This window comes from Pseudophryne corroboree, chromosome 9 (genome assembly GCF_028390025.1).
Source record: "Pseudophryne corroboree isolate aPseCor3 chromosome 9, aPseCor3.hap2, whole genome shotgun sequence".
Lineage (NCBI taxonomy): Eukaryota > Metazoa > Chordata > Amphibia > Anura > Myobatrachidae > Pseudophryne > Pseudophryne corroboree.
Window position 1 is genome coordinate 39,624,518 of NC_086452.1, and position 27,449 is coordinate 39,651,966.

The following is a 27,449-nucleotide window of genomic DNA, read 5'->3' on the forward strand; positions in this document are numbered from 1 at the left end:
ACGATGGAAAGGAAGCGGAGTGGCATTATGGAGGGGGGGGTGTTACGATGGAAAGGAAGCGGAGTGGGGTTATGGAGGGAGGTGGTGTTACGATGGAAAGGAAGCGGAGTGGGGTTATGGAGGGGGGTGGTGTTACGAGGGAAAGGAAGCAGAGTTGGGTTATGGAGGTGGATGGTGTTACAAGGGCAGAGTGGGGTTATGGAGGGTGGTGGTGTTACAAGGGCAGAGTGGGGTTATGGAGGGGGGTGGTTTTACGAGGGCAAGGAAGCGGAGTGGGGTTATGGAGGGGGGTGGTTTTACGAGGGCAAGGAAGCGGAGTGGGGTTATGGAGGTGGGTGGTGTTACGATGGAAAGGAAGCGGAGTGGGGTTATGGAGGGGGCGGGTGTTACGAGGGAAAGGAAGCAGAGTGGGGTTATGGGGGGGGGTGTTATGATGGAAAGGAAGCGGAGTGGGGTTATGGAGGGGGGTGGTGTTACGAGGGAAAGGAAGCAGAGTTGGGTTATGGAGGGGGGGGGTGTTACGAGGGAAAGGAAGCGGAGTGGGGTTATGGAAGTGGGTGGTGTTTCAAGGGCAAGGAAGCGGAGTGGCATTATGGAGGTGGGTGGTGTTACGAGGGCAAGGAAGCAGAGTGGGGTTATGGAGGTGGGTGGTGTTACGAGGGAAAGGAAGCAGAGTGGGGTTATGGAGGGTGTGGTGTTACGAGGGAAAGGAAGCAGAGTGGGATTATGGAGGGGGGGGTGTTACGAGGGAAAGGAAGCGGAGGGGGGTTATGGAGGTGGGTGGTGTTACGAGGGCAAGGAAGCAGAGTGGGCTTATGGAGGTGGGTGGTGTTACGAGGGAAAGGTAGCGGAGTGGGGTTATGGAGGGGGGTGGTGTTACAAGGGAAAGGAAGCGGGGTGAGGTTATGGAGGGGGGTGGTGTTACAAGGGAAAGGAAGCAGAGTTGGGTTATGGAGGTGGGTGGTGTTACGAGAGAAAGGAAGCGGGGTGGGGTTATGGAGGGATGTGGTGTTACGAGGGCAAGGAAGCAGAGTGGGGTTATGGAGGGGGGGTGGTACAAGGGCAGAGTGGGGTTATGGAGAGGGGTGGTGTTACGAGGGCAAGGAAGCGGAGTGGGGTTATGGAGGTGGGTGGTGTTACGAGGGCAAGTAAGCAGAGTGGGGTTATGGAGGTGGGTGGTGTTACGAGGGCAAGGAAGCAGAGTGGGGTTATGGAGGTGGGTGGTGTTACGAGGGCAAGGAAGCAGAGTGGGGTTATGGAGGTGGGTGGTGTTACGAGGGCAAGGAAGCAGAGTGGGGTTATGGAGGTGGGTGGTGTTACGAGGGCAAGGAAGCAGAGTGGGGTTATGGAGCGGGGTGGTGTTACTAGGAGAGAATACAGTAAATGCTAAAAGAGAGGAAAATGATGTGTATGAGTTACATTTATTGGTTTAGCCTTTGCTTTGTCGAAGAGCCTACAGAGGAAGAAACAAATAGATGGTGAAACGCGTAGGTTTAATGTCTACACAACCAGTCCTCTGCAGATACCGTTTGCGTGTCTGATCTCCTATTTTATTATTACGTCTATTTATATATCAAGATGCTCCAAAGCAAAGTAAATGATGTTCAACCAGGATTAGGCAACCTTTTACCTTTCCAGCAGATGTAGAACTGCAAGTCCAAGCATTTCCTGAGAGCTGCTGGTTGCTTATGTTATTACATTATAGGGGAGGCAAAATGTTTATTGCCTACACACCAATGCTCATGAGTGACACTTTTTACAATCTTAGAACTAACTCTAGAGATGCTCCTCTGCCACCTTCACACCCTTCCTAATTTCTGCTTTTGGTTGTCTCCACATGTGCCGTGTATTTAGAAGCCAAAAACCCTCCAGGTACTGTCACTTTGGTGTGCATTCTCCTCCGTTCACCCCTGCATTCTCTGCGTTTAGTCCCGTGTGGTTTGATGACACTAGTTTTGGTATTTGACATTGCTTGTTTATCTGTTTTATAACTATTTGATATATTGTCCACATAATATTTAAAGCTGCGAAATGCGTCTGTTTTCCGTCAGAGGAAATGTCTGCAGTTTGCTCAACATTGCAGTTAAGTAATAATTTGAGTTATGACCAATCTTAGATCACTGCCTGGTGTTCTATTACATGATTTGTATGGAAATTGGTCCGTGTTATGCACTTTTTGTTAATGCCGTGCTGCCAAATAGTCCTCTCCCCTCTCCAGAGTCCTGGGTGTTTTTCCTGAGATGTTATTGTCCCATTTCACAAGGAGAGAGTCTCTAAACTCTCTGCGTAAGCCCTGTAGTCGTTTTCTAACTCCCCTCGTTCTTCAAAGGGGAACGATAGAGTAAATAAAAACTTCTAAGCTAAATAAATTCCCTTAACAAAGAATTCTCACTTCGCTGACTCAATGGGACATACAGTATACAGATATGTTCTCACACACCTAGCCTTAATACGACAGCAGCGCGAGAAGCCTGGCGAAAGTGATACCGCTTTCAGATCGCAACGCCGGTTCACACCCGGGATTTGGAAACGGGTCGTTTCCGAGTCCAACGCGGCATTGGACCCTATCACACGGGCTTCCTGACAAGGCAATAGGCCGGGGCGGGGACGGAGGCAGCATCAGGGGCGGGTGCGGAGGCGGCACTGGGAGATCATCTCCACGCCGCCTCTGCCTATACTGTGAACGGCCCCCACACACTGTTTCCTTGCGATGCCGATCCTGCGGGACCGCGTATCGGCATCGCAAGGTGTTTCCACATAGGGGGTAATTCTGAGTTGATCGCAGCAGCAAATTTGTTAGCAGTTGGGCAAAACCATGTGCACTGCAGGGGGGGCAGATATAACATGTGCAGAGAGAGTTAGATGTGGGTGGGTTATATTGTTTCTGTGCAGGGTAAATACTGGCTGCTTTATTTTTACACTGCAATTTAGATTTCAGTTTGAACACACCACACCCAAATCTAACTCTCTCTGCACATGTTACATCTGCCCCACCTGCAGTGCACATGGTTTTGCCCAACTGCTAACAAATTTGCTGCTGCGTTCAACTCTGAATTAGGCCTATAGGGCCTAATTCAGACCTGATCGCTAGCAGGTGATTTTTGCACTGCTGCGATCAGATAGTCGCCGCCTACAGGGGGAGTGTATTGTAGCTGTGCAAGTGTGTGATCACATGTGTAGCAGAGCTGTACAAACAGATCTTGTGCAGTCTCTGCACAGCCCAGGACTTACTGCGATCACATCAGGCTGTCCGGGACCGGAATTGACGTCAGACACCCGCCCTGCTAACGCTTGGACACGCCTGCGTTTTTCAAAACACTCCCAGAAAACGGTCAGTCAATCTCCTTGCGAACGCCCGTGCGAATGGATCCGTCGCACAAACCCATCGCTGAGCGGCGATCCGCTTTGTACCTGTGCGACGCGCCTGCGCATTGCGGTGCATACGCATGCGCAGTTTAGACCTGATCGCCCGCTGTCGGAAAACGCAGCCTAGCGATCAGGTCTGAATTGGCCCCATAGTGCGATATGCACTGTGTTTTCTACTGATATGGACTATATAGTCCATATCGGTAGAAATATCACACTATGTGTAGACCCCTTAAGTGGTTTTGTCATCTCACATTGTGACTATGACTCAAAAAAAGAAGCTCCGTGCAAGCAAAATCTCCCGGGACCTGTTGTGTCAAGAAGGGCTGTCAAAACAAATGAATTAAATAATGGGTAGCTCAACACCCCCCCCCCCCCCCTTTGCCTGTTTAAATTCTTGTTTGTTTTGTTTTTTACTGATACATTTAAGTTTTTTTAAGGTCTGTTTACAGAAGAAAATCCCCTTATTCCTTTCATATTGCATTTTGTATTTTCCATAAAGTGTTCCGGATGTTCCGCATGCAGTTATTATCTCGTGGAAACTGGTGCACAGATGTAACTTTATCTTTTCGCCCTTTGTGGGTATAACTCTAATAACCGCTGCGGCCGCACCTGATGTACAGCGCTTAGATATGATGTCTGTGTAAAGGACATGATTGTCCGATGGCCTGTGTGATCAGAACATACTAACTGTGTTTGCATGCGTTTCATCATGTGGATTTTGAAGCTTGCGTTTTCCTTCAGCTGCTGTTTCCACTAACATTGTAGCAGTTATTACTGATGGGGCTGGGTTCCCTGATTACATGGTGACCCAGTATGAGAAGGCTTCTTGTAACATTCACAGAAGTTTATCGAAGTAATTTCCAGCGGCTCTACTTAGCCTCAGTTGTTTTACGTTGTATTTCATGTAGGTTAGAATACGGACCAGTCCCTTATAAGCCGCGTGTGTGTCTACATACTTGCTGACACGTCTCATTAGGTCAGTCTCTCCTGTTTTTTAGTTGACAGGGGAACAGAGTAGAGCGATTAATAATGATGCAGTCATTGTTGATCTATGGAATGTTATAGCTGCAATACGGGATCCGGTCTGAAGATCGACAGTGTCTAGGTCGACAATGTTTAGGTCGACCACTATAGGTCGACAGTCACTAGGTCGACATGGATGGAAGGTCGACAGGGTTTCTAGGTCGACGTGTGCTAGGTCGACAGGTCTAAAGGTCAAAATGAGTTTTTCACATTTTTTTTCTTTTTTTTTATTTTTTCATACTTAACGTTCCACGTGGACTACGATTGGAACGGTAATATGTGCCGAGCGAAGCGGTAGCGGAGCGAAGGCACCATGCCCAAAGCATGGCGAGCGAAGCGAGCCATGCGAGGGGACGCGGTGCACTAATTTGGGATCCCGGTCACTCTACGAAGAAAACGACACCCAAAAAAAATAAAATCCTCATGTCGACCTTTAGACCTGTCGACCTAGAAACCCTGTCGACCTTCCATCCATGTCGACCTAGTGACTGTCGACCTATAGTGGTCGACCTAGACACTGTCGATTTGATGAACCACACCCCTGCAATACACATATCTGATTTCCTGACGTTGATTGTGAAAGGAAGCAAAGCGAAAACCAGCAATAACTGTGCACCTAGCTAAAACCATGCTGCACTGCGGGGGGTTGCAGATGTAACATGTGCAGAGAGATTTAGACATGGAAGGGGCGTGTCCAAACTCAGATCTAAGCTGCCTAGTGTTTGTGGGCTACATGCAAAGCAGCTGGTATTTACCCTTCATGCAAAAATAATAAATCTATTTGCACCCCTAACATTGCAGCATGGTTTGTTCCAGGTTACTTAATATTTTTGCTTTGTTCCCAATGCACATTACTATCCTGTGTGCTGAATCTACATCTTACAAGAAAGGCCCTCAACCCCTATCTGAGAATTAATTTCTCCCCTGGAATCTTATAAAAAAAACAATTAAATGGACGATCGAATCATTTGTTTTTGTTTAGACTCAGAACACATATGTGATCTGGTAGTTTGGCAGCAGTCCTGAATGACCTCCTGAACCTCCGCATGAACAGCATTAAAGATAGGAAATCTGGTATGCATGGGGAAAACGTTCCCCCATAGTCACATTCTCATTACAAATCTCTTTTAGTTCTGATCGTTTAGGAAATGTTGCGAGTGGAATGAGAAGACTGCGCGTTTCTCCGTGCCCGGTGCTAGAGCCGTGATAAGAGGCCAGTGCGTTGCGTTTGTGAATGTTACTAGTGGCTCTTTCATATAAAGAAACAAGATTACAGGTCTAGGTCTGTGAAGGAAAACAATTAGCGAAACGCGTTGTGCATCCATCTAATGTTTCATTCTTGCAGTGTGTGCCGTGCTGTCTTCTGTTCCTAAAATCCCAGTTGTTCTGTCAGTAACCTGGACAATATGTTGTCTTCTACATTAGGTCCAGAGCAGAGCTAGACCATGAGGCACTGATAGATGGAAATCTTGCCACCGAGGCCAATCTGATCATACTGGATACTCTGGAGATTGTAGTTCAGGTGAGATGAATTTATAGCACGGCCGTGCTAACGCCACTCATTCCAGCTGTGTCCTCATTGATTTTGATAAATAATAAACTTTCCTTTGCACAGACTGTGTCGCTAACGGAGTCCAAGGAGAGTATCCTGGGTGGGGTGTTGAAGACGCTCTTACATAGCATGGCCTGCAACCAGAGCGCCCTCTACCTGCAGCACTGCTTTGCAACACAGAGAGCATTGGTCTCCAAGGTATGATACTGCGGTGTTTGATAAACTGCAAGTGTGTTAGTAACCAATTATAACCAATGAGTAATGAGCTGTGGTTGATCACTGCATGTTCGATAATGGAAGCAGTTGTTTAACGTGGCTTTCTCTGCACCGTGTACTAGAGGTAATGCTGTAATGAGAGACAGTACGTGGCTTTCTCTGCACCATGTACTAGAGGTAATGCTGTAATGAGAGGACAGTACGTGGCTTTCTCTGCACCGTGTACTGGAGGTAATGCTGTAATGAGAGGACAGTACGTGACTTTCTCTGCACAGTGTACTAGAAGTAATGCTGTAATAAGAGGACAGTACGTGGTATTCTCTGCACCGTGTACTAGAGGTAATGCTGTAATGAGAGGACAGTACGTGGCTTTCTCTGCGCCGTGTACTAGAGGTAATGCTGTAATGAGAGGACAGTACGTGGCTTTCTCTGCACCGTGTACTAGAGGTAATGCTGTAATGAGAGGACAGTACGTGGCTTTCTCTGCACCATGTACTAGAGGTAATGCTGTAATGAGAGACAGTACGCGGCTTTCTCTGCACCGTGTACTGGAGGTAATGTTGTAATGAGAGACAGTATGTGGCTTTCTCTGCACCGTGTACTGGAGGTAATGCTGTAATGAGAGACAGTGCGTGGCTTTCTCTGCACCGTGTACTGGAGGTAATGCTGTAATGAGAGGACAGTACGTGGCTTTCTCTGCACCATGTACTAGAGGTAATGCTGTAATGAGAGGACAGTGCGTGGCTTTCTCTGCACCGTGTACTGGAGGTAATGCTGTAATGAGAGGACAGTACGTGGCTTTCTCTGCGCCGTGTACTAGAGGTAATGCTGTAATGAGAGGACAGTACGTGGCTTTCTCTGCACCGTGTACTAGAGGTAATGCTGTAATGAGAGGACAGTACGTGGCTTTCTCTGCACCATGTACTAGAGGTAATGCTGTAATGAGAGACAGTGCGTGGCTTTCTCTGCACCGTGTACTGGAGGTAATGCTGTAATGAGAGACAGTACGTGGCTTTCTCTGCACCGTGTACTGGAGGTAATGTTGTAATGAGAGACAGTATGTGGCTTTCTCTGCACCGTGTACTGGAGGTAATGCTGTAATGAGAGACAGTGCGTGGCTTTCTCTGCACCGTGTACTAGAGGTAATGCTGTAATGAGAGGACAGTGCGTGGCTTTCTCTGCACAGTGTACTAGAGGTAATGCTGTAATGAGAGGACAGTACGTGGCTTTCTCTGCACCGTGTACTGGAGGTAATGCTGTAATGAGAGGACAGTACGTGGCTTTCTCTGCACCGTGTACTGGAGGTAATGCTGTAATGAGAGGACAGTACGTGGCTTTCTCTGCACTGTGTACTGGAGGTAATGCTGTAATGAGAGGACAGTACGTGGCTTTCTCTGCACCGTGTACTGGAGGTAATGCTGTAATGAGAGGACAGTACGTGGCTTTCTCTGCACCGTGTACTAGAGGTAATGCTGTAATGAGAGGACAGTACGTGGCTTTCTCTGCGCCGTGTACTAGAGGTAATGCTGTAATGAGAGGACAGTACGTGGCTTTCTCTGCACCGTGTACTAGAGGTAAAGCTGTAATGAGAGGACAGTACGTGGCTTTCTCTGCACCATGTACTAGAGGTAATGCTGTAATGAGAGACAGTGCGTGGCTTTCTCTGCACCGTGTACTGGAGGTAATGCTGTAATGAGAGACAGTACGTGGCTTTCTCTGCACCGTGTACTGGAGGTAATGTTGTAATGAGAGACAGTATGTGGCTTTCTCTGCACCGTGTACTGGAGGTAATGCTGTAATGAGAGACAGTGCGTTGCTTTCTCTGCACCGTGTACTAGAGGTAATGCTGTAATGAGAGGACAGTGCGTGGCTTTCTCTGCACAGTGTACTAGAGGTAATGCTGTAATGAGAGGACAGTACGTGGCTTTCTCTGCACCGTGTGCTGGAGGTAGTGATGTAATGAGAGGACAGTACGTGGCTTTCTCTGCACCGTGTACTAGAGGTAATGCTGTAATGAGAGGACAGTACGTGGCTTTCTCTGCACCGTGTGATGGAGGTAGTGATGTAATGAGAGGACAGTACGTGGCTTTCTCTGCACCGTGTACTAGAGGTAATGCTGTAATGAGAGGACAGTACGTGGCTTTCTCTGCACCGTGTGATGGAGGTAGTGATGTAATGAGAGGACAGTACGTGGTATTCTCTGCACCGTGTACTAGAGGTAATGCTGTAATGAGAGGACAGTACGTGGCTTTCTCTGCACTGTGTACTGGAGGTAATGCTGTAATGAGAGGACAGTACCTGGCTTTCTCTGCGCCGTGTACTAGAGGTAATGCTGTAATGAGAGGACAGTACGTGGCTTTCTCTGCACCGTGTACTAGAGGTAATGCTGTAATGAGAGGACAGTACGTGGCTTTCTCTGCACCGTGTGCTGGAGGTAGTGATGTAATGAGAGGACAGTACGTGGCTTTCTCTGCACCGTGTACTAGAGGTAATGCTGTAATGAGAGGACAGTACGTGGCTTTCTCTGCACCGTGTACTAGAGGTAATGCTGTAATGAGAGTACAGTACGTGGCTTTCTCTGCACCATGTACTAGAGGTAGTGATGTAATGAGAGGACAGTACGTGGCTTTCTCTGCGCCGTGTGCTTCTAGAGGTAATGCTGTAATGAGAGAACAGTACGTGGCTTTCTCTGCACCGTGTACTAGAGGTAATGCTGTAATGAGAGGACAGTACGTGGTATTCTCTGCACCGTGTACTAGAGGTAATGCTGTAATGAGAGGACAGTACGTGGCTTTCTCTGCACTGTGTACTACAGGTAATGCTGTAATGAGAGAACAGTACGTGGCTTTCTCTGCACCGTGTACTAGAGGTAATGCTGTAATGAGAGGACAGTACGTGGCTTTCTCTGCACCGTGTACTAGAGGTAATGCTGTAATGAGAGGACAGTACGTGGCTTTCTCTGCACCGTGTACTAGAGGTAATGCTGTAATGAGAGGACAGTACGTGGCTTTCTCTGCACCGTGTACTGGAGGTAGTGCTGTAATGAGAGGACAGTACGTGGCTTTCTCTGCACCGTGTACTAGAGGTAATGCTGTAATGAGAGGACAGTACGTGGATTTCTCTGCACCGTGTACTAGAGGTAATGCTGTAATGAGAGGACAGTACGTGGCTTTCTCTGCACCGTGTACTAGAGGTAGTGCTGTAATGAGAGGACAGTACGTGGCTTTCTCTGCACCGTGTACTGAGGTAATGCTGTAATGAGAGGACAGTACGTGGCTTTCTCTGTACCGTGTACTGGAGGTAATGCTGTAATGAGAGGACAGTACGTGGCTTTCTCTGCACCGTGTACTAGAGGTAATGCTGTAATGAGAGGACAGTACGTGGCTTTCTCTGCGCCGTGTACTAGAGGTAATGCTGTAATGAGAGGACAGTACGTGGCTTTCTCTGCACCGTGTACTAGAGGTAATGCTGTAATGAGAGGACAGTACGTGGCTTTCTCTGCACCATGTACTAGAGGTAATGCTGTAATGAGAGACAGTGCGTGGCTTTCTCTGCACCGTGTACTGGAGGTAATGCTGTAATGAGAGACAGTACGTGGCTTTCTCTGCACCGTGTACTGGAGGTAATGTTGTAATGAGAGACAGTATGTGGCTTTCTCTGCACCGTGTACTGGAGGTAATGCTGTAATGAGAGACAGTGCGTGGCTTTCTCTGCACCGTGTACTAGAGGTAATGCTGTAATGAGAGGACAGTGCGTGGCTTTCTCTGCACAGTGTACTAGAGGTAATGCTGTAATGAGAGGACAGTACGTGGCTTTCTCTGCACCGTGTGCTGGAGGTAGTGATGTAATGAGAGGACAGTACGTGGCTTTCTCTGCACCGTGTACTAGAGGTAATGCTGTAATGAGAGGACAGTACGTGGCTTTCTCTGCACCGTGTGATGGAGGTAGTGATGTAATGAGAGGACAGTACGTGGCTTTCTCTGCACCGTGTACTAGAGGTAATGCTGTAATGAGAGGACAGTACGTGGCTTTCTCTGCACCGTGTGATGGAGGTAGTGATGTAATGAGAGGACAGTACGTGGTATTCTCTGCACCGTGTACTAGAGGTAATGCTGTAATGAGAGGACAGTACGTGGCTTTCTCTGCACTGTGTACTGGAGGTAATGCTGTAATGAGAGGACAGTACCTGGCTTTCTCTGCGCCGTGTACTAGAGGTAATGCTGTAATGAGAGGACAGTACGTGGCTTTCTCTGCACCGTGTACTAGAGGTAATGCTGTAATGAGAGGACAGTACGTGGCTTTCTCTGCACCGTGTGCTGGAGGTAGTGATGTAATGAGAGGACAGTACGTGGCTTTCTCTGCACCGTGTACTAGAGGTAATGCTGTAATGAGAGGACAGTACGTGGCTTTCTCTGCACCGTGTACTAGAGGTAATGCTGTAATGAGAGTACAGTACGTGGCTTTCTCTGCACCATGTACTAGAGGTAGTGATGTAATGAGAGGACAGTACGTGGCTTTCTCTGCGCCGTGTGCTTCTAGAGGTAATGCTGTAATGAGAGAACAGTACGTGGCTTTCTCTGCACCGTGTACTAGAGGTAATACTGTAATGAGAGGACAGTACGTGGTATTCTCTGCACCGTGTACTAGAGGTAATGCTGTAATGAGAGGACAGTACGTGGCTTTCTCTGCACTGTGTACTACAGGTAATGCTGTAATGAGAGAACAGTACGTGGCTTTCTCTGCACCGTGTACTAGAGGTAATGCTGTAATGAGAGGACAGTACGTGGCTTTCTCTGCACCGTGTACTAGAGGTAATGCTGTAATGAGAGGACAGTACGTGGCTTTCTCTGCACCGTGTACTAGAGGTAATGCTGTAATGAGAGGACAGTACGTGGCTTTCTCTGCACCGTGTACTGGAGGTAGTGCTGTAATGAGAGGACAGTACGTGGCTTTCTCTGCACCGTGTACTAGAGGTAATGCTGTAATGAGAGGACAGTACGTGGATTTCTCTGCACCGTGTACTAGAGGTAATGCTGTAATGAGAGGACAGTACGTGGCTTTCTCTGCACCGTGTACTGAGGTAATGCTGTAATGAGAGGACAGTACGTGGCTTTCTCTGTACCGTGTACTGGAGGTAATTCTGTAATGAGAGGACAGTACGTGGCTTTCTCTGCACTGTGTACTGGAGGTAATGCTGTAATGAGAGGACAGTACGTGGCTTTCTCTGCACTGTGTACTAGAGGTAATGCTGTAATGAGAGGACAGTACGTGGCTTTCTCTGCACTGTGTACTGGAGGTAATGCTGTAATGAGAGGACAGTATGTGGCTTTCTCTGCACCGTGTACTGGAGGTAGTGCTGTAATGAGAGGACAGCACGTGGCTTTCTCTGCACCGTGTACTGAGGTAATGGTGTAATGAGAGGACAGTATGTGGCTTTCTCTGCACTGTGTACTAGAGGTAATGCTGTAATAAGAGACAGTACCTGGCTTTCTCTGCACCGTGTACTAGAGGTAATGCTGTAAAGAGAGGACAGTACCTGGCTTTCTCTGCACCGTGTACTAGAGGTAGTGCTGTAATGAGAGGACAGTACGTGGCTCTCTCTGCACCGTGTACTGGAGGTAATGCTGTAATGAGAGGACAGTACGTGGCTTTCTCTGCACTGTGTACTGGAGGTAATGCTGTAATGAGAGGACAGTACGTGGCTTTCTCTGCACTGTGTACTGGAGGTAATGCTGTAATGAGAGGACAGTATGTGGCTTTCTCTGCACCGTGTATTAGAGGTAATGCTGTAATGAGAGGACAGTACGTGGCTTTCTCTGCACCGTGTACTAGAGGTAATGCTGTAATGAGAGGACAGTATGTGGCTTTCTCTGCACCGTGTACTAGAGGTAGTGCTGTAATGTGAGGACAGTATGTGGCTTTCTCTGCACCGTGTACTAGAGGACTAGAGGTAATGCTGTAATGAGAGGACAGTACGTGGCTTTCTCTGCACCGTGTACTAGAGGTAATGCTGTAATGAGAGGACAGTACGTGGCTCTCTCTGCACCGTGTACTGGAGGTAATGCTGTAATGAGAGGACAGTACGTGGCTTTCTCTGCACTGTGTACTAGAGGTAATGCTGTAATGAGAGGACAGTACGTGGCTTTCTCTGCACTGTGTACTGGAGGTAATGCTGTAATGAGAGGACAGTATGTGGCTTTCTCTGCACCGTGTACTAGAGGTAATGCTGTAATGAGAGGACAGTACGTGGCTTTCTCTGCACCGTGTACTAGAGGTAATGCTGTAATGAGAGGACAGTACGTGGATTTCTCTGCACCGTGTACTAGAGGTAATGCTGTAATGAGAGGACAGTACGCGGCTTTCTCTGCACTGTGTACTAGAGGTAATGCTGTAATGAGAGGACAGTACGTGGCTTTCTCTGCACCGTGTACTAGAGGTAGTGCTGTAATGTGAGGACAGTATGTGGCTTTCTCTGCACCGTGTACTAGAGGTAATGCTGTAATGAGAGGACAGTACGTGGCTTTCTCTGCACCGTGTACTAGAGGTAATGCTCTAATGAGAGGACAGTACGTGGCTTTCTTTGCACCGTGTACTGGAGGTAATGCTGTAATGAGAGGACAGTACGTGGCTTTCTCTGCACCGTGTACTGGAGGTAATGCTGTAATGAGAGGACAGTACGTGGCTTTCTCTGCACTGTGTATTGGAGGTAATGCTGTAATGAGAGGACAGTACGTGGCTTTCTTTGCACCGTGTACTGGAGGTAATGCTGTAATGAGAGGACAATACGTGGCTCTCATCTCAATATCAAGCTTTAATCTATTTTGTGACACTCATTCCCTCGCCTCCTTCCCCAGTTCCCTGAGCTGCTGTTTGAAGAGGAGACGGAGCAGTGCGCTGACCTGTGCCTCCGGCTGCTCAGACATTGCAGCAGCAGTATCGGCACCATCCGATCCCACGCCAGCGCCTCCCTATACCTACTCATGAGGCAGAACTTTGAAATCGGCAATGTAAGTTCAGCGGCAGGATTTGTTTCATGTGCCTGTAAGCGAATGCTGTTATGACGGCTCACTGAAATAGCGGTCACTTCTAAAACCCTGTGCTGGCCGTACAGGACAGTGTCTGATTGGTTGGGATTATTGCACTCCAGTCACCCTTGCACTGTTTAGCCACATACACATGTAGTGTCTAACTGCAATTATACAATCTGATTGTAATGATCTACGTCTAATGTAATGCAACAAAGAAATAATAAAACATTTACACATGGCACCTTACTATTTACATAACACACTAGTAACATATAAAGGTAAAGTGGATTTTCCACCCTTCTGGCACAGAGCCTAATTCAGGAGGGTTGGGGGAAATAATATACCGGCGGTCAAAATACCGACCGCGGCATCCAAGTATTGAGCATCCAGACAGGGGGAAGGTAAGTATACTTACCTTTGCCCAATGCCCTCATAACCCTAACCCTTCCTTCCCGCACCCTACACCTAACCCTTCCCCGGTGGTGCCTAAACCTTACCCCCTCCCCGCAGCCTAAACCTATCTCTCTCCCCTTCCCAACCAGATTGAGATCCTGGCGGTTGGGATTCTGGTGCCGGGATTGTGGGGCAGATTTATTAAGCCTGGCGAAGTGATAAAGTGGAGGGTGATAACACCCGAGCCAATCAGCTTCTAACTGTCATTTTTAAAACCCAGCCTGTAACATGGAAGTTAGGAGCTGATTGGCTGGTGCTTAATAAATCTGCACCTGTGTTCCTAATCGGGATGCCAGCGTCGGCTTTCCGAGCCGTGTCAGTATTTCGACTGCCGAGATCCCGAGCGCCAGGATCTTGACCCGATCCCATTCAGAGATGTAAGTAAACCGTGGGGCCTTTGTACATCTTCGATGCTTGTTGAGCTGCGCATGCGCTGGACCTGTACTGCAAATGTGCATATCGGGTGCTGCGTCGCTGGGGTGTGGTTCATCAAATCGACAGTGTCTAGGTCGACAATGTTTAGGTCGACCACTATAGGTCGACAGTCACTAGGTCGACATGGATGGAAGGTCGACAGGGTTTCTAGGTCGACATGTGCTAGGTCGACAGGTCTAAAGGTCGACATGAGGATTTTTTTTTTTTTTTGGTGTCGTTTTCTTCGTAGAGTGACCGGAATCCCAAATTAGTGCACCGCGTCCCCTCGCATGGCTCGCTTCACTCGCCATGCTTCGGGCATGGTGCCTTCGCTTCGCTCGGCACACTTTACCGTTCCAATCGTAGTCCACGTGGATCGTTAAGTATGAAAAAATTCAAAAAAAGAAAAAAAAATTGAAAAACCCATGTCGACCTTTAGACCCGTCGACCTAGCACATGTCGACCTAGAAACCCTGTCGACCTTCCATCCATGTCGACCTAGTGACTGTCGACCTAAACATTGTCGACCTAGACACTGTCGATCTTCAGACCGGATCCCGCGTCGCTGGACACAGTGCGGCTGCAGACGTCAGGAGAGTGACAGCCTGCAATCCTTTAGGAGCAGGAAGGGGCTTCAGCGGCACCAGCAGCGTAAAAACACGGTCACAGGGTTACGCTGATGATCAGAAACGGAGTCTTCAGACCCAGCAGTGGATCATGACAGCCAGCAGTGGGTGTCTCTCTGTTATATACGCCTGCTGCTGCTTTTGCATATTTTAGCACAGCTGCTGCGTAGAAAGGCAAAGCGACTGTGCAACACCGTCCGTCTCTGTACCAGGCCCTCAAATTCAATTTACTGTCTAGGATGAGACCACAGCCAGTGCAATTTGGTCAAAAGACCCTGGTATCTCTTTCATTAAATAGAATTTGTAGTAGCCGCATACACAGCAACGCGACAGATAACATGAGCTGACACTCCAACCAACCAGTCCGATCGCTTATGGCTTTACCGAAGTGTCTTACATATGACCAATAGGGCTCATATTTACCGGCGTTCCCAATGAGATGATATCAGCCCGCACATTACACTATCAATCACCCAATATTACCTGTAATATCTCAACATTTATGACCAGTGTCTGAAAAGTTGTTTTGTTGTGTTCCAAACTGTTAAGCTTAGGGTGCAGCTTTGTGAGATGTTTGTGCTGAGCTTAACAGCTAGTTAGCACGATGTATGTGATCCGCCATTGCGGTCTCCGTAAGACTCTTCTGGTAACGGTGTTTTTGGGACTGTATTTTTGCAGAATTTTGCGCGGGTCAAGATGCAGGTCACCATGTCACTCTCTTCTCTGGTGGGAACATCTCAAAATTTCAATGAGGAGTTTTTGAGGCGCTCCCTGAAGACCATATTAACCTACGCCGAGGAAGATGTGGAACTGCGAGAGACCACGTTCCCCGATCAGGTGAGCGCGTTACGCCAAATGTTCTGGAGCCTCCAAAATGCAATTCTATATATTAAATGAAGCATCCAGACCCAAAACACGCTTGTGGGCAGGATCATGGTACAATGCTGTGTGGTACCGTATGAGATGTGGGTGGAATGCTTAGTTTCCTAACTGGATGGAAACAGAATTTCCTTACATCACTTCTTTTGGAGGATCTAGATCAGCATGACTTGGATATTACTGTAAGAGGTTCAACTGGGTTTCGGCACTCAGTCTAGCACCCCTTATCACTAGGTGCGGATCCAGCTGAATAACCCCTAAATGTATTCCTCTTATTTCCATGCACCAATAAATCTCTTGAAGGTCCTTAAAACTCACAAATATACTCTGGCACACAGTATGCACTTTGGTAGTCAAGGTGTTAACATTCCATTCCCAGGGAATTCAAAGAGCCAGTACATCCTACTCAATTATTCAAAGGGTTAACACAACCAAGAAGTACTTGGATTCGTTACAGTAACAAGGACAAACGTATTCAATTTTAGATTTAATAATAAAAAAAAGTACGAGGATTTGAATATAATATAAAATATATTAGATGGCATAAGAAGTAAAATTGGTAAAATCCGTTTGCACCCCATTCATATCATCACGTTGAGCTGGCATAGACTGTAGGGATTTCCTGCTGTCTGAGCAAACGCTTAATTGAATTCCTTCTTTCCTTTCAAATTGTAGACAAGGAATAATACATTTTTCTCCTTCATCCACTAGGGGCCACTGGAGTGCAGATACAATGGGGATATAGTAGGTAGTAACTGGGAGCTGGCACTTTAAATTTATAACCATGTGACTAGCTCCTCCCCTACTATGTCCCCACTCCAAGCCAGTCTTATTTTAGTGCCCAAGGGAGTTGGTCACTTGGCTCTTCACTGAAGATTTTTTTTTTAATTTTATTTATTATTTTTCTTTTTCTTTCTTACACTCACAGACTGGCAGTTTTGCCACTGCCAGTCTGCACCGCGGGAGCTGCCAGCGGGGTCCCATCGCAGCTGCGTGCGGCTCGGGATGGGCCCCGGCTGAAGGAGACACTAGTTCTCCGGAGCTGGCCGGACACAGCTGCGTGCGGCGCGTGTCGGGGCCGCTCCGTCAGCAGAAGATTCTGGCAGCAAGGCAGCGGTGAGTATATGTGGCCGGACACCGCTGCGTGCGGCGCGTGTCGGGGCCACTCCGTCGAGCAACAGCGGTGAGTACGATTTTTTTTTTTTGTTCGCCCACCCGCTCCCTGCACTCCCAGCTCTGAACGCTGTCCCCGGGCGGATCACTGCTTCACAGAGGCGCCCTTACAGTTTTAAGTCGGCACCATTAAACTTATTGCCGCTCTACGTAGCGGGCTCAGCTCCATGCCTTTATTTCAGTGTGGCTCTTAGAGTCGGCACAGGGAACCACTGGAGGCGCTCTGTAATTTTAAAATCGAGGCCATTACGGGGGGCGGAGCTAACTCCTGCTTTGTGTAGCGGGCTCAACGCTACCCTGCTCCCCGGCCGCGGCACGCATTGCCGGCGGGGGATGCGGGGTGTCTTTAGACAATTTATGCTGCTGTGTTCATTTGGACGTGCCCCGCTTCCGCCCGCTCCACTATCGGCGTGGGGAATCGCTGAAGGCGCTCGTTAATTTAAAATTTGGCGCCGTACCGAGGGGCGGAGCTAACTCCCGCTATGTTCAGCGGGATCAGCGCTCCCCAGGCCGCGGCACGCATTGCCGGCGTGGGATGCGGGGTGACTTTTTAGAAACCCGCTGTATCCTCCCTCCCTCCGCCCGCTCATCGGCCCGCTCCACACTCAGTGCGGCTCTTGGAGCCGGTGCGGCGGGATCCGCTGGAGGCGCTCGGTAATTTTAAATTTGGCGCCATTACAGGGGGGGTGGAGCTAACTCCCGCTCTGTGCAGCGGGCTCAGCGCTCCCCGGGGCGCGGTTGCCGGAGGTGGATGCAGGGCGCTCACGGCTGCAGTTGCAGAAGCGGACACCGGGGAAAACGTCAGTGAAGGTGATAGTAGATGTATCCAAGTGTCTCTATGTAAGAGCTATTTACAGTACCCAGAGACGCAGGTAGCGCGGCGCCGGCCACGCAACAGAAGGCTCATTCTCTGAATGCTCATTAGGGTAATCCCGCTTTGCTCAGCGGGCTCCTCGCGCCGCGGCTCATATTGCAGGAGGGGGATGCAGGCGCTCGCCGCTTGGTTGGCGCTGAGGCTACTCAGTTAGGCTCACTATATAGGTTCACGTATATAGCGGATAGAACTATAAGCTTCCAGGGCAAATTTATTATAATAACGACTTGCCGCATAACATATTTCCCCCGGCTTTTGTCACAGGCTAACCGTCATTTGGAACAGCTAGTGGAGCTTCCGAGAAACTTGTATTGCACCTGTTCTTCCTAATTTAGCAGTACACTACATGCAGGGCGGAAATTGCCTTCCCTTTATTATTCTCTTGTTTCACTTGGTACTAATGCTGTTTGTAATTTGGGGAATGTGTGTGGCATCAGACAAATAGCCGCTGTGGCTCGGTACGCTAATAGCGGGGACATCTGCACACAGAGACCCGGGTTTGAATCCAACAAAAACCAACTTTAAGGGAAACGTGTCTGTCACTGCACGTCCTAGTGTAGAGAGTACATAGGACTACACTTCTTGCAACTCACCTTTTCTAATTTCATTTTACTGAACGTATCACCCGGGACAGGCAGTGAAATCCCTGTTAGGTGTGGATTGTGCGGTGGACCCATCTGCTTAGCCCTCAACACAGCTGCAGCACGCTCCTGTTTGAACAGCTCAGCTTATGCAGGTAATGTCACTGTTACCCAGAGACCCTGTCCGTCATTTCTACTCTCCAGGTTTCTAAAAGGACAACTGCGGATGAGAGGCCTCTCTTGGGGGAGGCGAGAGATGTACAGGATATGAGGCGCATTGTACAGCAGTGCGTCTGGTGCTGGAGGTAAAGGAGCGCTTCATGTCCCTCGTGGTTCGGCGCCGATGAAGAGACGGCAGCGACTTGTCCAGTTTCGGATAAGAGACATCCGAATACGCAAATTCAGGTATCAAACAATGTTTGTTTTCCTGTCCTTTCCCCGCAGATAGCAGGAAACGGTATCGGTCCTCTCCAAGGGTATACCCCTCGATGTATCGCTGGTCCACGAAGCTGCCAGTTCCTAGGGCTACCTTGCGGAAGGAGCCATCTGAGAGAAATATGCGGCAGCAGCAGTTCTACCTTGTCCGGAGCAGGTAGGTTGTAAAACAATTATCCTCTGGGTTACACGGTTTACACCAGGATCACCTGACTCCTTGGGCGGGTCAGAGTTACGATTCTGCTTTATGTTCTTTTGAGATCTCCAAGGAAGTCTGTATACTCGGAGCCTGAATTTCCGCTTGGGCTGCCTTAACCAGATGACCTTTAGGGCTGCGACAGTGACAGGCGGATATTGAATCCTAATGGGCAGCAGTGGTGTGGTTCATCACAGGCCTGCTCGGGAAGGATCTTCCGGCCCGGATTTCTCAGGCCACTTTTATTTCCCCTACTGCTGCTTCAGCTCCAAGTTGGACCTATACCGGTCTTTCCTTTAGATCTTTCCGTACCCCTTCCGGGTTTTGAGTCCATGACAGGGTTGGTATCTCCGTCACCAAGGGATCTCGAAGTGAGAGGCAGAGGCTCAGCATCCTCTTACCAGTCGGGATTGTAGGTCCTCCAACAAGCCTACCGCAGGTCGGCCCTTCCACCTGGGAAATTCCAGGGGGGGGCGCATGTCGGTGGTTTTTCTGGGAAGCCTGGGTATGCTTGGGTTAGGTTTCTCATCACGGTCGGTTACATTACATACTCGACTTGGAAGCCCAGCCGCCTCAGTGGTACCTCACCACGGATCTGCCGACTTCCGACGACAGAGTCATACTGCAGGCGGCGTTCCAGATGCTTCTCACCACAAGGGTGCTCTTCCCGGTTTTCGCACATCATTGGAATCGGGGCATTTTCTCAGGCCTTTGTTTTTGTTTTTTGTTTTCTTTTTTCCGTGCCGACGCCAGATGGCTCGGCCAGGCCTATTCTGAACCTAGAATCACTTCAGTCTGTGATTGCTAGGTTGGAGCAAAGAGGGTTTAGGCGTCCTTGGTCAGCAGGGATGCCTGTTTATTAGTTTCCATTGGGCTTCCTCATCAGGCTTTTCTCCAATTCGTAGTACGAGATATTAATTTCCACTTTCAGACCTTTCCGTTCGGTCCCTTTTCCGCTCCCACCGTGTTCATGAAGGTCACAGGTTAGCCCTACTTCAAAGGCAGGGAGTGACGTTTGTTCCCTAACTGGATAATCTACTGCTGGAAACTCACTCTGCAGACTAGGTTGCTTCTGAATATCCAGAGGATCCAGGATCTTCTGATTCGACACGGGTTCCATTTATGCTCCTCGTACTGTTTTCTGTTTTTAGAGATGGTTCTCAACTCTGTCCGTCTGAGGATTTTTCCTTCCTCGGGACTAGTTACCCTCTCTCTCTCTCTCTTCAGCCAAGTGTGGCGCTGAGAGGGGTCACCTGCATCCTCCTCTGAGCAGAGGACAACGATCTTCATTCCAGGTCAAACACCCGGGTGAGTGGAAATTACCCGGAGATTTGTTAGCTTGTCGGCTGTTGGCGGAGAACTCGTATCGACCTCATGGCGTTCCGACTGACTCTTCGACTGCCCCTTTACTACTCTTGGACGTGAGCTCTGGTGGCAGTAGCCGGGAATGCCCTCACAGCTCCTTGGGGTTTCTGGTTAGCCTATCTTTATTCCTTTTTGGTTACTACCTCACTTTCTGCATCTCGTAAAGGGAAGTTGTGCACTAGTCCTCCCGGTACTCCGGGTTAGCCGCGCAAGACTTGGAAATCCACCCTGCGCCTGTTGTCAGTAGAGGAGCCTTGGCCCCTACCTCGGCGGGAAGGTCTACTTCAGCAGGGTACTTTTCTTTGTTCAGTATTCCACAGGTTTTGTTTAACGGGGTGGCCGTTCACGAGACCTTCTCAGAAGGAAGGGGTTCCCTAGTTCGGTTATAACTACGGAGCCCGATTTCAAAAGTCAGTTACATCGTCTCACTTTTGCCACTTTTGGAATTTTTTTTTTGTGGCCTGGTGTGGATGAAGAGGGATTTTTCCCTTCGGTTTTTCATTTAACCGCCTTCATGGGTTTCTGCGGATGGTTTGCTCGGCTGCGCTTCGACTCGGTTGACCTGAGTTTCAGGTCTCTACTCTTTTTTGGTTTTCTTCCAAAGGTAACTAGCCTTGCGGCCAGAAGTTTGGGCTTTCTTGCAGGGAGTTCTCTACCGGAAACCTCCCTTTCGAATTGGGCTATGGCTGAGCTTCAGACTCAGCTGTTGTCTCTTCCAGGGGTGATGTCCGCTTTTCATGTAAATCGGCAACTTGATTTCGTCTTTGTTTTGTCCGATGCTCCCGACCGGAATGGCCGGGGTCCCAACTGTCGTTGGGCTGTTGCATTCGTCTGACCATCAGACAGTCTTATTTGGCGGTTGCTCAGGGGCCTCCGTTTTCCATTTCGGCGCACTCCGCGCGCTCTGGGGGACCTTCGGGGGCGGCCGCCCGCGGGGTTACCGTGAATGCTTTGGGTTGCGATGCCGGTTAGTCGGGACATCATAAGCTTGTCCAGTTTGGCCGAACGGTTTTGCAGGAATCTCAGCGCTCTCCCTCCCGTCTTGGGAGCTCTGGGACGTCCCCATTGTATCTGCACTCCAGTGGCCCCTAGTGGATGAAGGAGAAATCAGGATTTTGGTACTTACCGATAAATCCCTTTCTCCGATTCCACAGGGGCCACTGGACGCCCACCCAGCGCTGTTTCCTCCTTCTACAATTATCGGGTTGCATGTCACTGTGTGACTGCGCGTTTGGTTTACATAACCCTTTCACTATGTTTCCAGGTTTCCTTGGTATTATCTTGTTTTAGTTGGCTTAGCGAACCTCCTCTACTTTGACGTTGGTCTTTTCTAGCTCTCCTCGGGCACAGTTTTAACTGGACTGGCTTGGAGGGGGGACATAGTAGGGGAGGAGCTAGTCACATGGTTATAAATTTAAAGTGCCAGCTCCCAGTTACTACCTACTATATCCCCATTGTATCTGCACTCCAGTGGCCCCTGTGGAATCGGAGAAAGGGATTTATCGGTAAGTACCAAAATCCTGATATTGCCAGAATGTCATCTTATAAAAACCCTTTCTGATTTGTGTTGTGTTCTTTCCATTACTTGTCATATTACGCCCATAGAATATCTCCTGTAATGTCTGCGTGTTATTGGTTCCAGGTCCAGGATCTTGTGTTTAATCTCCACATGATCCTTTCAGACACGGTAAAAATGAAAGAACACCAGGAAGACCCTGAGATGCTGATCGACCTAATGTACAGGTGGGAAAGCCGGTTACTATCCCCAAATACACCATAGATAGGGAAACTATCCCAGATTTACAGTAGGTGGGAAAGCCGGTTACTAACCCCAAATACACCATAGATAGGGAAACTATCCCAGATTTACAGTAGGTGGGAAAGCCGGTTACTAACCCCAAATACACCATAGATAGGGAAACTATCCCAGATTTACAGTAGGTGGGAAAGCCGGTTACTAACCCCAAATACACCATAGATAGGGAAACTATCCCAGACTTACAGTAGGTGGGAAATCCGGTTACTACACCCAAATACACCATAGATAGGGAAACTATCCCAGACTTACAGTAGGCGGGGAAATCCGGTTACTACACCCAAATACACCATAGATAGGGAAACTATCCCAGACTTACAGTAGGCGGGGAAAGCCGGTTACCAACCCCAAATACACCATAGACAGGGAAACTATCCCAGACTTACAGTAGGTGGGAAATCCGGTTACTAACCCCAAATACACCATAGATAGGGAAACTATCCCAGACTTACAGTAGGTGGGAAATCCGGTTACTAACCCCAAATACACCATAGATAGGGAAACTATCCCAGACCTACAGTAGGTGGGAAATCCGGTTACTACACCCAAATACACCATAGATAGGGAAACTATCCCAGACCTACAGTAGGTGGGAAATCCGGTTACTTCACCCAAATACACCATAGATAGGGAAACTATCCCAGACCTACAGTAGGTGGGAAAGCCAGTTACTAACCCCAAATACACCATAGATAGGGAAACTATCCCAGACCTACAGTAGGTGGGAAAGCCGGTTACTAACCCCAAATACACCATAGATAGGGAAACTATCCCAGACCTACAGTAGGTGGGAAAGCCAGTTACTAACCCCAAATACACCATAGATAGGGAAACTATCCCAGAATTACAGTAGGTGGGAAAGCCGGTTACTAACCCCAAATACACCATAGATAGGGAAACTATCCCAGACTTACAGTAGGTGGGAAATCCGGTTACTAACCCCAAATACACCATAGATAGGGAAACTATCCCAGACTTACAGTAGGTGGGGAAGCCGGTTACTAACCCCAAATACACCATAGATAGGGAAACTATCCCAGACTTACAGCTTTCTTTTTAATGACATTGAATATAGCCAAAGCCTTAAACACCTGTCGGGCCCAGGTTCTTTTTTTTAAGGCAAGGCGTGACCATGCCCACTTATGAAAAAAAAAAAGTGTGTGCTGAAAGGGGCGGGGAGTCACCTTGAGCACATCAGTCAGGGTCAAATCCGGGGGAGGGGATGATCAGTGTGTTTGCTATCCCAAGCCCCCATTCCCCACCTCCCATGCACAGGCAGAGGAGACTATGGGGGTAATTCCAAGTTGATCGCAGCAGGAATTTTGTTAGCAGTTGGGCAAAACCATGTGCACTGCAGGGGGGATCAGATATAACATGTGCAGAAAGAGTTAGATTTGGGTGGGTTATTTTATTTCTGTGCAGGGTAAATACTGGCTGCTTTATTTTTACACTGCAAATTAGATTGCAGATTGAACACACCCCACCCAAATCTAACTCTCTCTGCACATGTTACATCTGCCCCCCCTCCTCCCCCCCTTCACCACCTGCAGTGCACATGGTTTTGCCCAACTGCTAACAAAATTCCTGCTGCGATCAACTTGGAATTACCCCCTATGGCTGCTGGCCCCAATGCAATCCAGCACATATAAGAGTGTCAGGCTGGGGAACGAGGCTGCCCCCCAACGCCCGCCCCCCGCCTCGCCCTTCCTGGCAGCCCTTTTGCCCTTCGATGGTTCATTTCTTTGCTCCTTTGTTGTAGAATTGCAAAAGGCTACCAGACATCACCTGACCTGCGATTAACGTGGCTGCAAAACATGGCTGGAAAGCACTGTGAAAGGAGCAACCATGCCGAATCGGCGCAGTGCCTGGTGCACTCCGCGGCACTGGTGGCTGAGTATCTCAGCATGCTGGAGGACCGGAAGTATCTCCCGGTGGGCTGTGTCACATTCCAGGTAAGTGCACACTGACGATGGGGGGAGCTATTCTCCATTATAAGGGGAAGTGATTGCTAGAATATCAGTGTGAGCGATATGATTATCACAGCCACTACATGGCGTGGCTTGCACTGCCTTGGCGCCATACAACAGGGTCCATGTGGGTTTTATAATCCTTTCTCAGGTTCCGGATGTCCTCATTTAGCCACTGTCTCTGCAGTGACATTCCATCAAGTCTGATTGGCTGGCTTGGACCATCCAATCAGAGCTCAGTGGGATCTAAATAAGAGGCTGGGCTCTGTGTCGGTAATTGCACTGGATGGTGTAGGAGAGAGAACGCATTAAGCCAATGAGATCTGACGTAAAGGCAGGCGTCAAGGAATAAGAGGGTGCTAGAAAGCAGAGTGGGGTGTGAGAACCCTGGTTTTGCTTTTCCTTTGTGTTGTGACCAGGGTGTTGTGTTGCCGACACGTATAGCATTAAGGAAATTTTGCTAGGATGAACAAGTTCCCTGCCCTGCTATAACTCTCAGGTATAAATTGTGTTTCCACAGAACATTTCCTCCAACGTCCTGGAGGAGTCAGCAGTTTCGGACGATGTGGTGTCGCCGGATGAAGAAGGCATTTGCTCAGGGAAGTATTTTACAGAGGCCGGACTGGTGGGACTTCTAGAACAGGCGGCAGCGTCCTTCTCAATGGTAATTAATGTTACGTTTTATGTTCCTCTTTCCATGTCAACATTTTCAGACCAGAAGGGCGCTTGTCGTCGCTCACCCTCTGATATAATGGCTGCTTCTGTCGCTCGGCTAACGTTCCCACAGTCTGACAGGATTAGAAAGGCAGCCCCCATCTCTGCCGCTAATTGCATCTTGTATGCACGTTAATCTCCCTTCCCTGCCTCGGGCTCCCTGTCCCGGAAAATGTTAATTCACTCTAAATACTGCGTCGGTCGTTTACCTGGAAATGAAAAGGTTTTGAGGCCAATCCATCTGTCTTCTCACAGCGGGAACTGTCTTTGTCATCAATCACACACAAACATGTCGCACATTAAGTGACTGTAAAGTAGCACGTGGGAGGGGAAATTTCCTTTGTACGTCTTCCCTAAAGGAGAACGGTCACCAAAGAACATTTGTAAAGTGCAAAAATGTAACTTTAATATGTTATTACAAAAGCTTCATATGTGTGTGCTCCTATTGCGGCTTAGCATCGCAGTGGCCGTACCACCGCTCTCCGGCTTCCAGTGGGTGGCGCCAGTAGTTTGTACCTCATGTACAAAGCTAAACCATGTCTTGTAAATGATTGCCCCTTTAAAAAAAGTCCAATTCCGGTCGGCATCGCGCACGGCCGTCAAACTCTGACTTTATTTCATCCCGGGCCAACACTTTCACATTTTACAAGCGTTAGTAAATCTACCCCCTTGTAAACATAATATGAATTTTAGTTATATCATAGTAAAGAATAATTATATTTTTGATTATTAAGTTTACATAGTGCCACGAATTGCGCAGCGCTGTGTGGAGACTATTAGTTATTCATATCAGTCCCCGCCAACAGGAGCTTACAGTCTAATTCACTGATGCAGGAAATATTGGTGCGGGACCTATTTTTAGTAATGGGACACTCTCTTTTAGAGATAGCGGCGCTTCGGCATCATCTGACGTTTTAATGACTGCAGCTCTCATGCTCTGCAAACAATGCTCTGTGCTTTTCAAGAGACTCAGTTTAGATGGGTTACACTATTACACAGTACCCCCTACTGTCTAGAGGCGGTACTGCAAGTGACAGTGTAAAGTGTTGCAGTTGCCAAAGTAGCAATAAAGTGATTGATCTGGGCACCGTGGCCAAGTCGGGTGTACAGTTGTTCTGTGCATCTACATTTGCACAGTTTGCCCTGTTCGATGTGGGGTTGTGCTAAAGTGAATGGTGTTACGGAGTAGGTGCACCCAGTGGCGTTGAGCTAAAACAAGATTTGCTTTGTGTAAATTAGATAGAAGAAGAGGGTTGGTGCATTTTACGGGGTGTTTTTAGGAAGGGCGCCACAAAACGACTTAACTTCTGCTTTGGATATCAGTTGTTGGAGATCAAGTCCCGTTCTTTATTTAAAATCCAGGTGTATTGTACGTGTCTTCAGCTGTCAGCGCAGGTAATGTCCAGGTGTACTTTGCCCACATATAGTATATGACTAGTGTCAGACTTATCGGAGCAGTGTCTCAGAGCGGCTTTGCAGACGTAGGGGTGAATGTACACATTTGCTTTTTGGGCGGTTTTGGCAGCTGGATATAAAGGGGCAATAATACTAAATATAAACACTCCTGGTTTTGCATTGAATATTATTGCCCCTTTTAAGTCCAGCGTTCGAAACTGTTGAAGATGCGGCTGCTTTAAAAAGGTAAATAGATGTGCACCGTGAAATGCGCAGGTTACATAGGCGCATATGTGCGATTCCAAGTTTTGTGTGTTTCTTACATCAGTCCAACCATTTCTATAATCCCGTTCGGGTGTTTAGGATGAGTTGTATATATTACAGTATCGGCTGTGCTTTACAAGTGTCCCGTCGGTCATCTCTACAGTTTGTGGTTGCGTAGAACCCCTGCGTTTAGTACTGTATCGGACTTACGGTTTGCGTCTCTGATTGTCCCGCCAATTGCTCAGTCTGATTCACTAATGAACCTCTTCCAGGCCGGAATGTACGAGGCGGTGAATGACGTCTACAAGGTTCTTATTCCTATACACGAAGCCAACCGAGATGCGAAGAAGCTGTGCACAATTCACGGTAAACTGCAGGACGCGTTCAGCAAGATTGTCCACCAGGTAACAGAAGCACATTTCTATACTGTTCTGTCTGGTTCCTCCCGCTGCAAAATTCACCATGTTGTCGCACAGTGGATGGTATTGGAAGACTTTTCTGCAGCTACGGTTATCCCCACATTCATTTGAAGTGGGGACTTCGGAGACAAAGCTGCGCTTGCGTGTCAAAAAGACTTAATTTCCTCATTTACGCTTCAGTTTATTTTTTTTCTTTCCCAAATCTGTTTTTAAACTGATAGGAGGCTGCTCAATCTGTCTCCTCGCTCTTGTGTGCATAGAATGCCGCTGGCTTTGTGTTACGGAGCATGAAAAGAGGGCAGAGACAGATGAGAAGAACCAATTAGAGGAAGCATTTCCAGAACCGATATCTAATGCGATGTGTAGCTCATTTTTCTGCACTATAGAATCAGGGAAAGTAAAATCCCGTATTAAGTTTTAATAGTCGTCAGGCGTATTGAAACACATAGGCGGACATTTTTAAATCCATAACACGACTGATGGTGTAATATAAATAAAACCTCATTTGTTATACAATACGGCTTCAATATTGTATGTCAAACGTGAACACACTCCTATTGCGGAATGGAACTACATACTGGTTAGCAATTACTGCTGTTATACGGTGTTGTGCCCAGGCATTATCAAACTTCATTTGTGTATGATTTGTGGTCAGGAACCAGAATTATTGTAAAACAAAGTGCCCTCTAG

At 48.2% G+C, this 27,449-nt stretch overlaps 1 protein-coding gene across 11 annotated transcripts in view; it reads left to right on the top strand.

Annotated features, from left to right (window-relative positions):
• DOCK7 (dedicator of cytokinesis 7) overlaps window positions 1-27,449 on the top strand; it is a 274,293-nt gene that overhangs the window by 214,159 nt on the left and 32,685 nt on the right. For 6 of the 11 annotated variants that reach the window (XM_063939206.1, XM_063939208.1, XM_063939207.1 and 3 more), the window contains 8 exons: window positions 5,818-5,914; window positions 6,008-6,142; window positions 13,015-13,167; window positions 15,360-15,518; window positions 21,827-21,927; window positions 23,760-23,952; window positions 24,488-24,631; window positions 26,613-26,744. In XM_063939206.1, the coding sequence (XP_063795276.1) occupies window positions 5,818-5,914; window positions 6,008-6,142; window positions 13,015-13,167; window positions 15,360-15,518; window positions 21,827-21,927; window positions 23,760-23,952; window positions 24,488-24,631; window positions 26,613-26,744 (1,114 nt within the window). Of the gene's footprint in view, window positions 1-1,854; window positions 1,873-5,817; window positions 5,915-6,007; window positions 6,143-13,014; window positions 13,168-15,359; window positions 15,519-21,826; window positions 21,928-23,759; window positions 23,953-24,487; window positions 24,632-26,612; window positions 26,745-27,449 lie in introns of all 11 variants that reach the window. The other 5 variants (XM_063939211.1, XM_063939203.1, XM_063939205.1 and 2 more) reach the window with 1 other exon arrangement.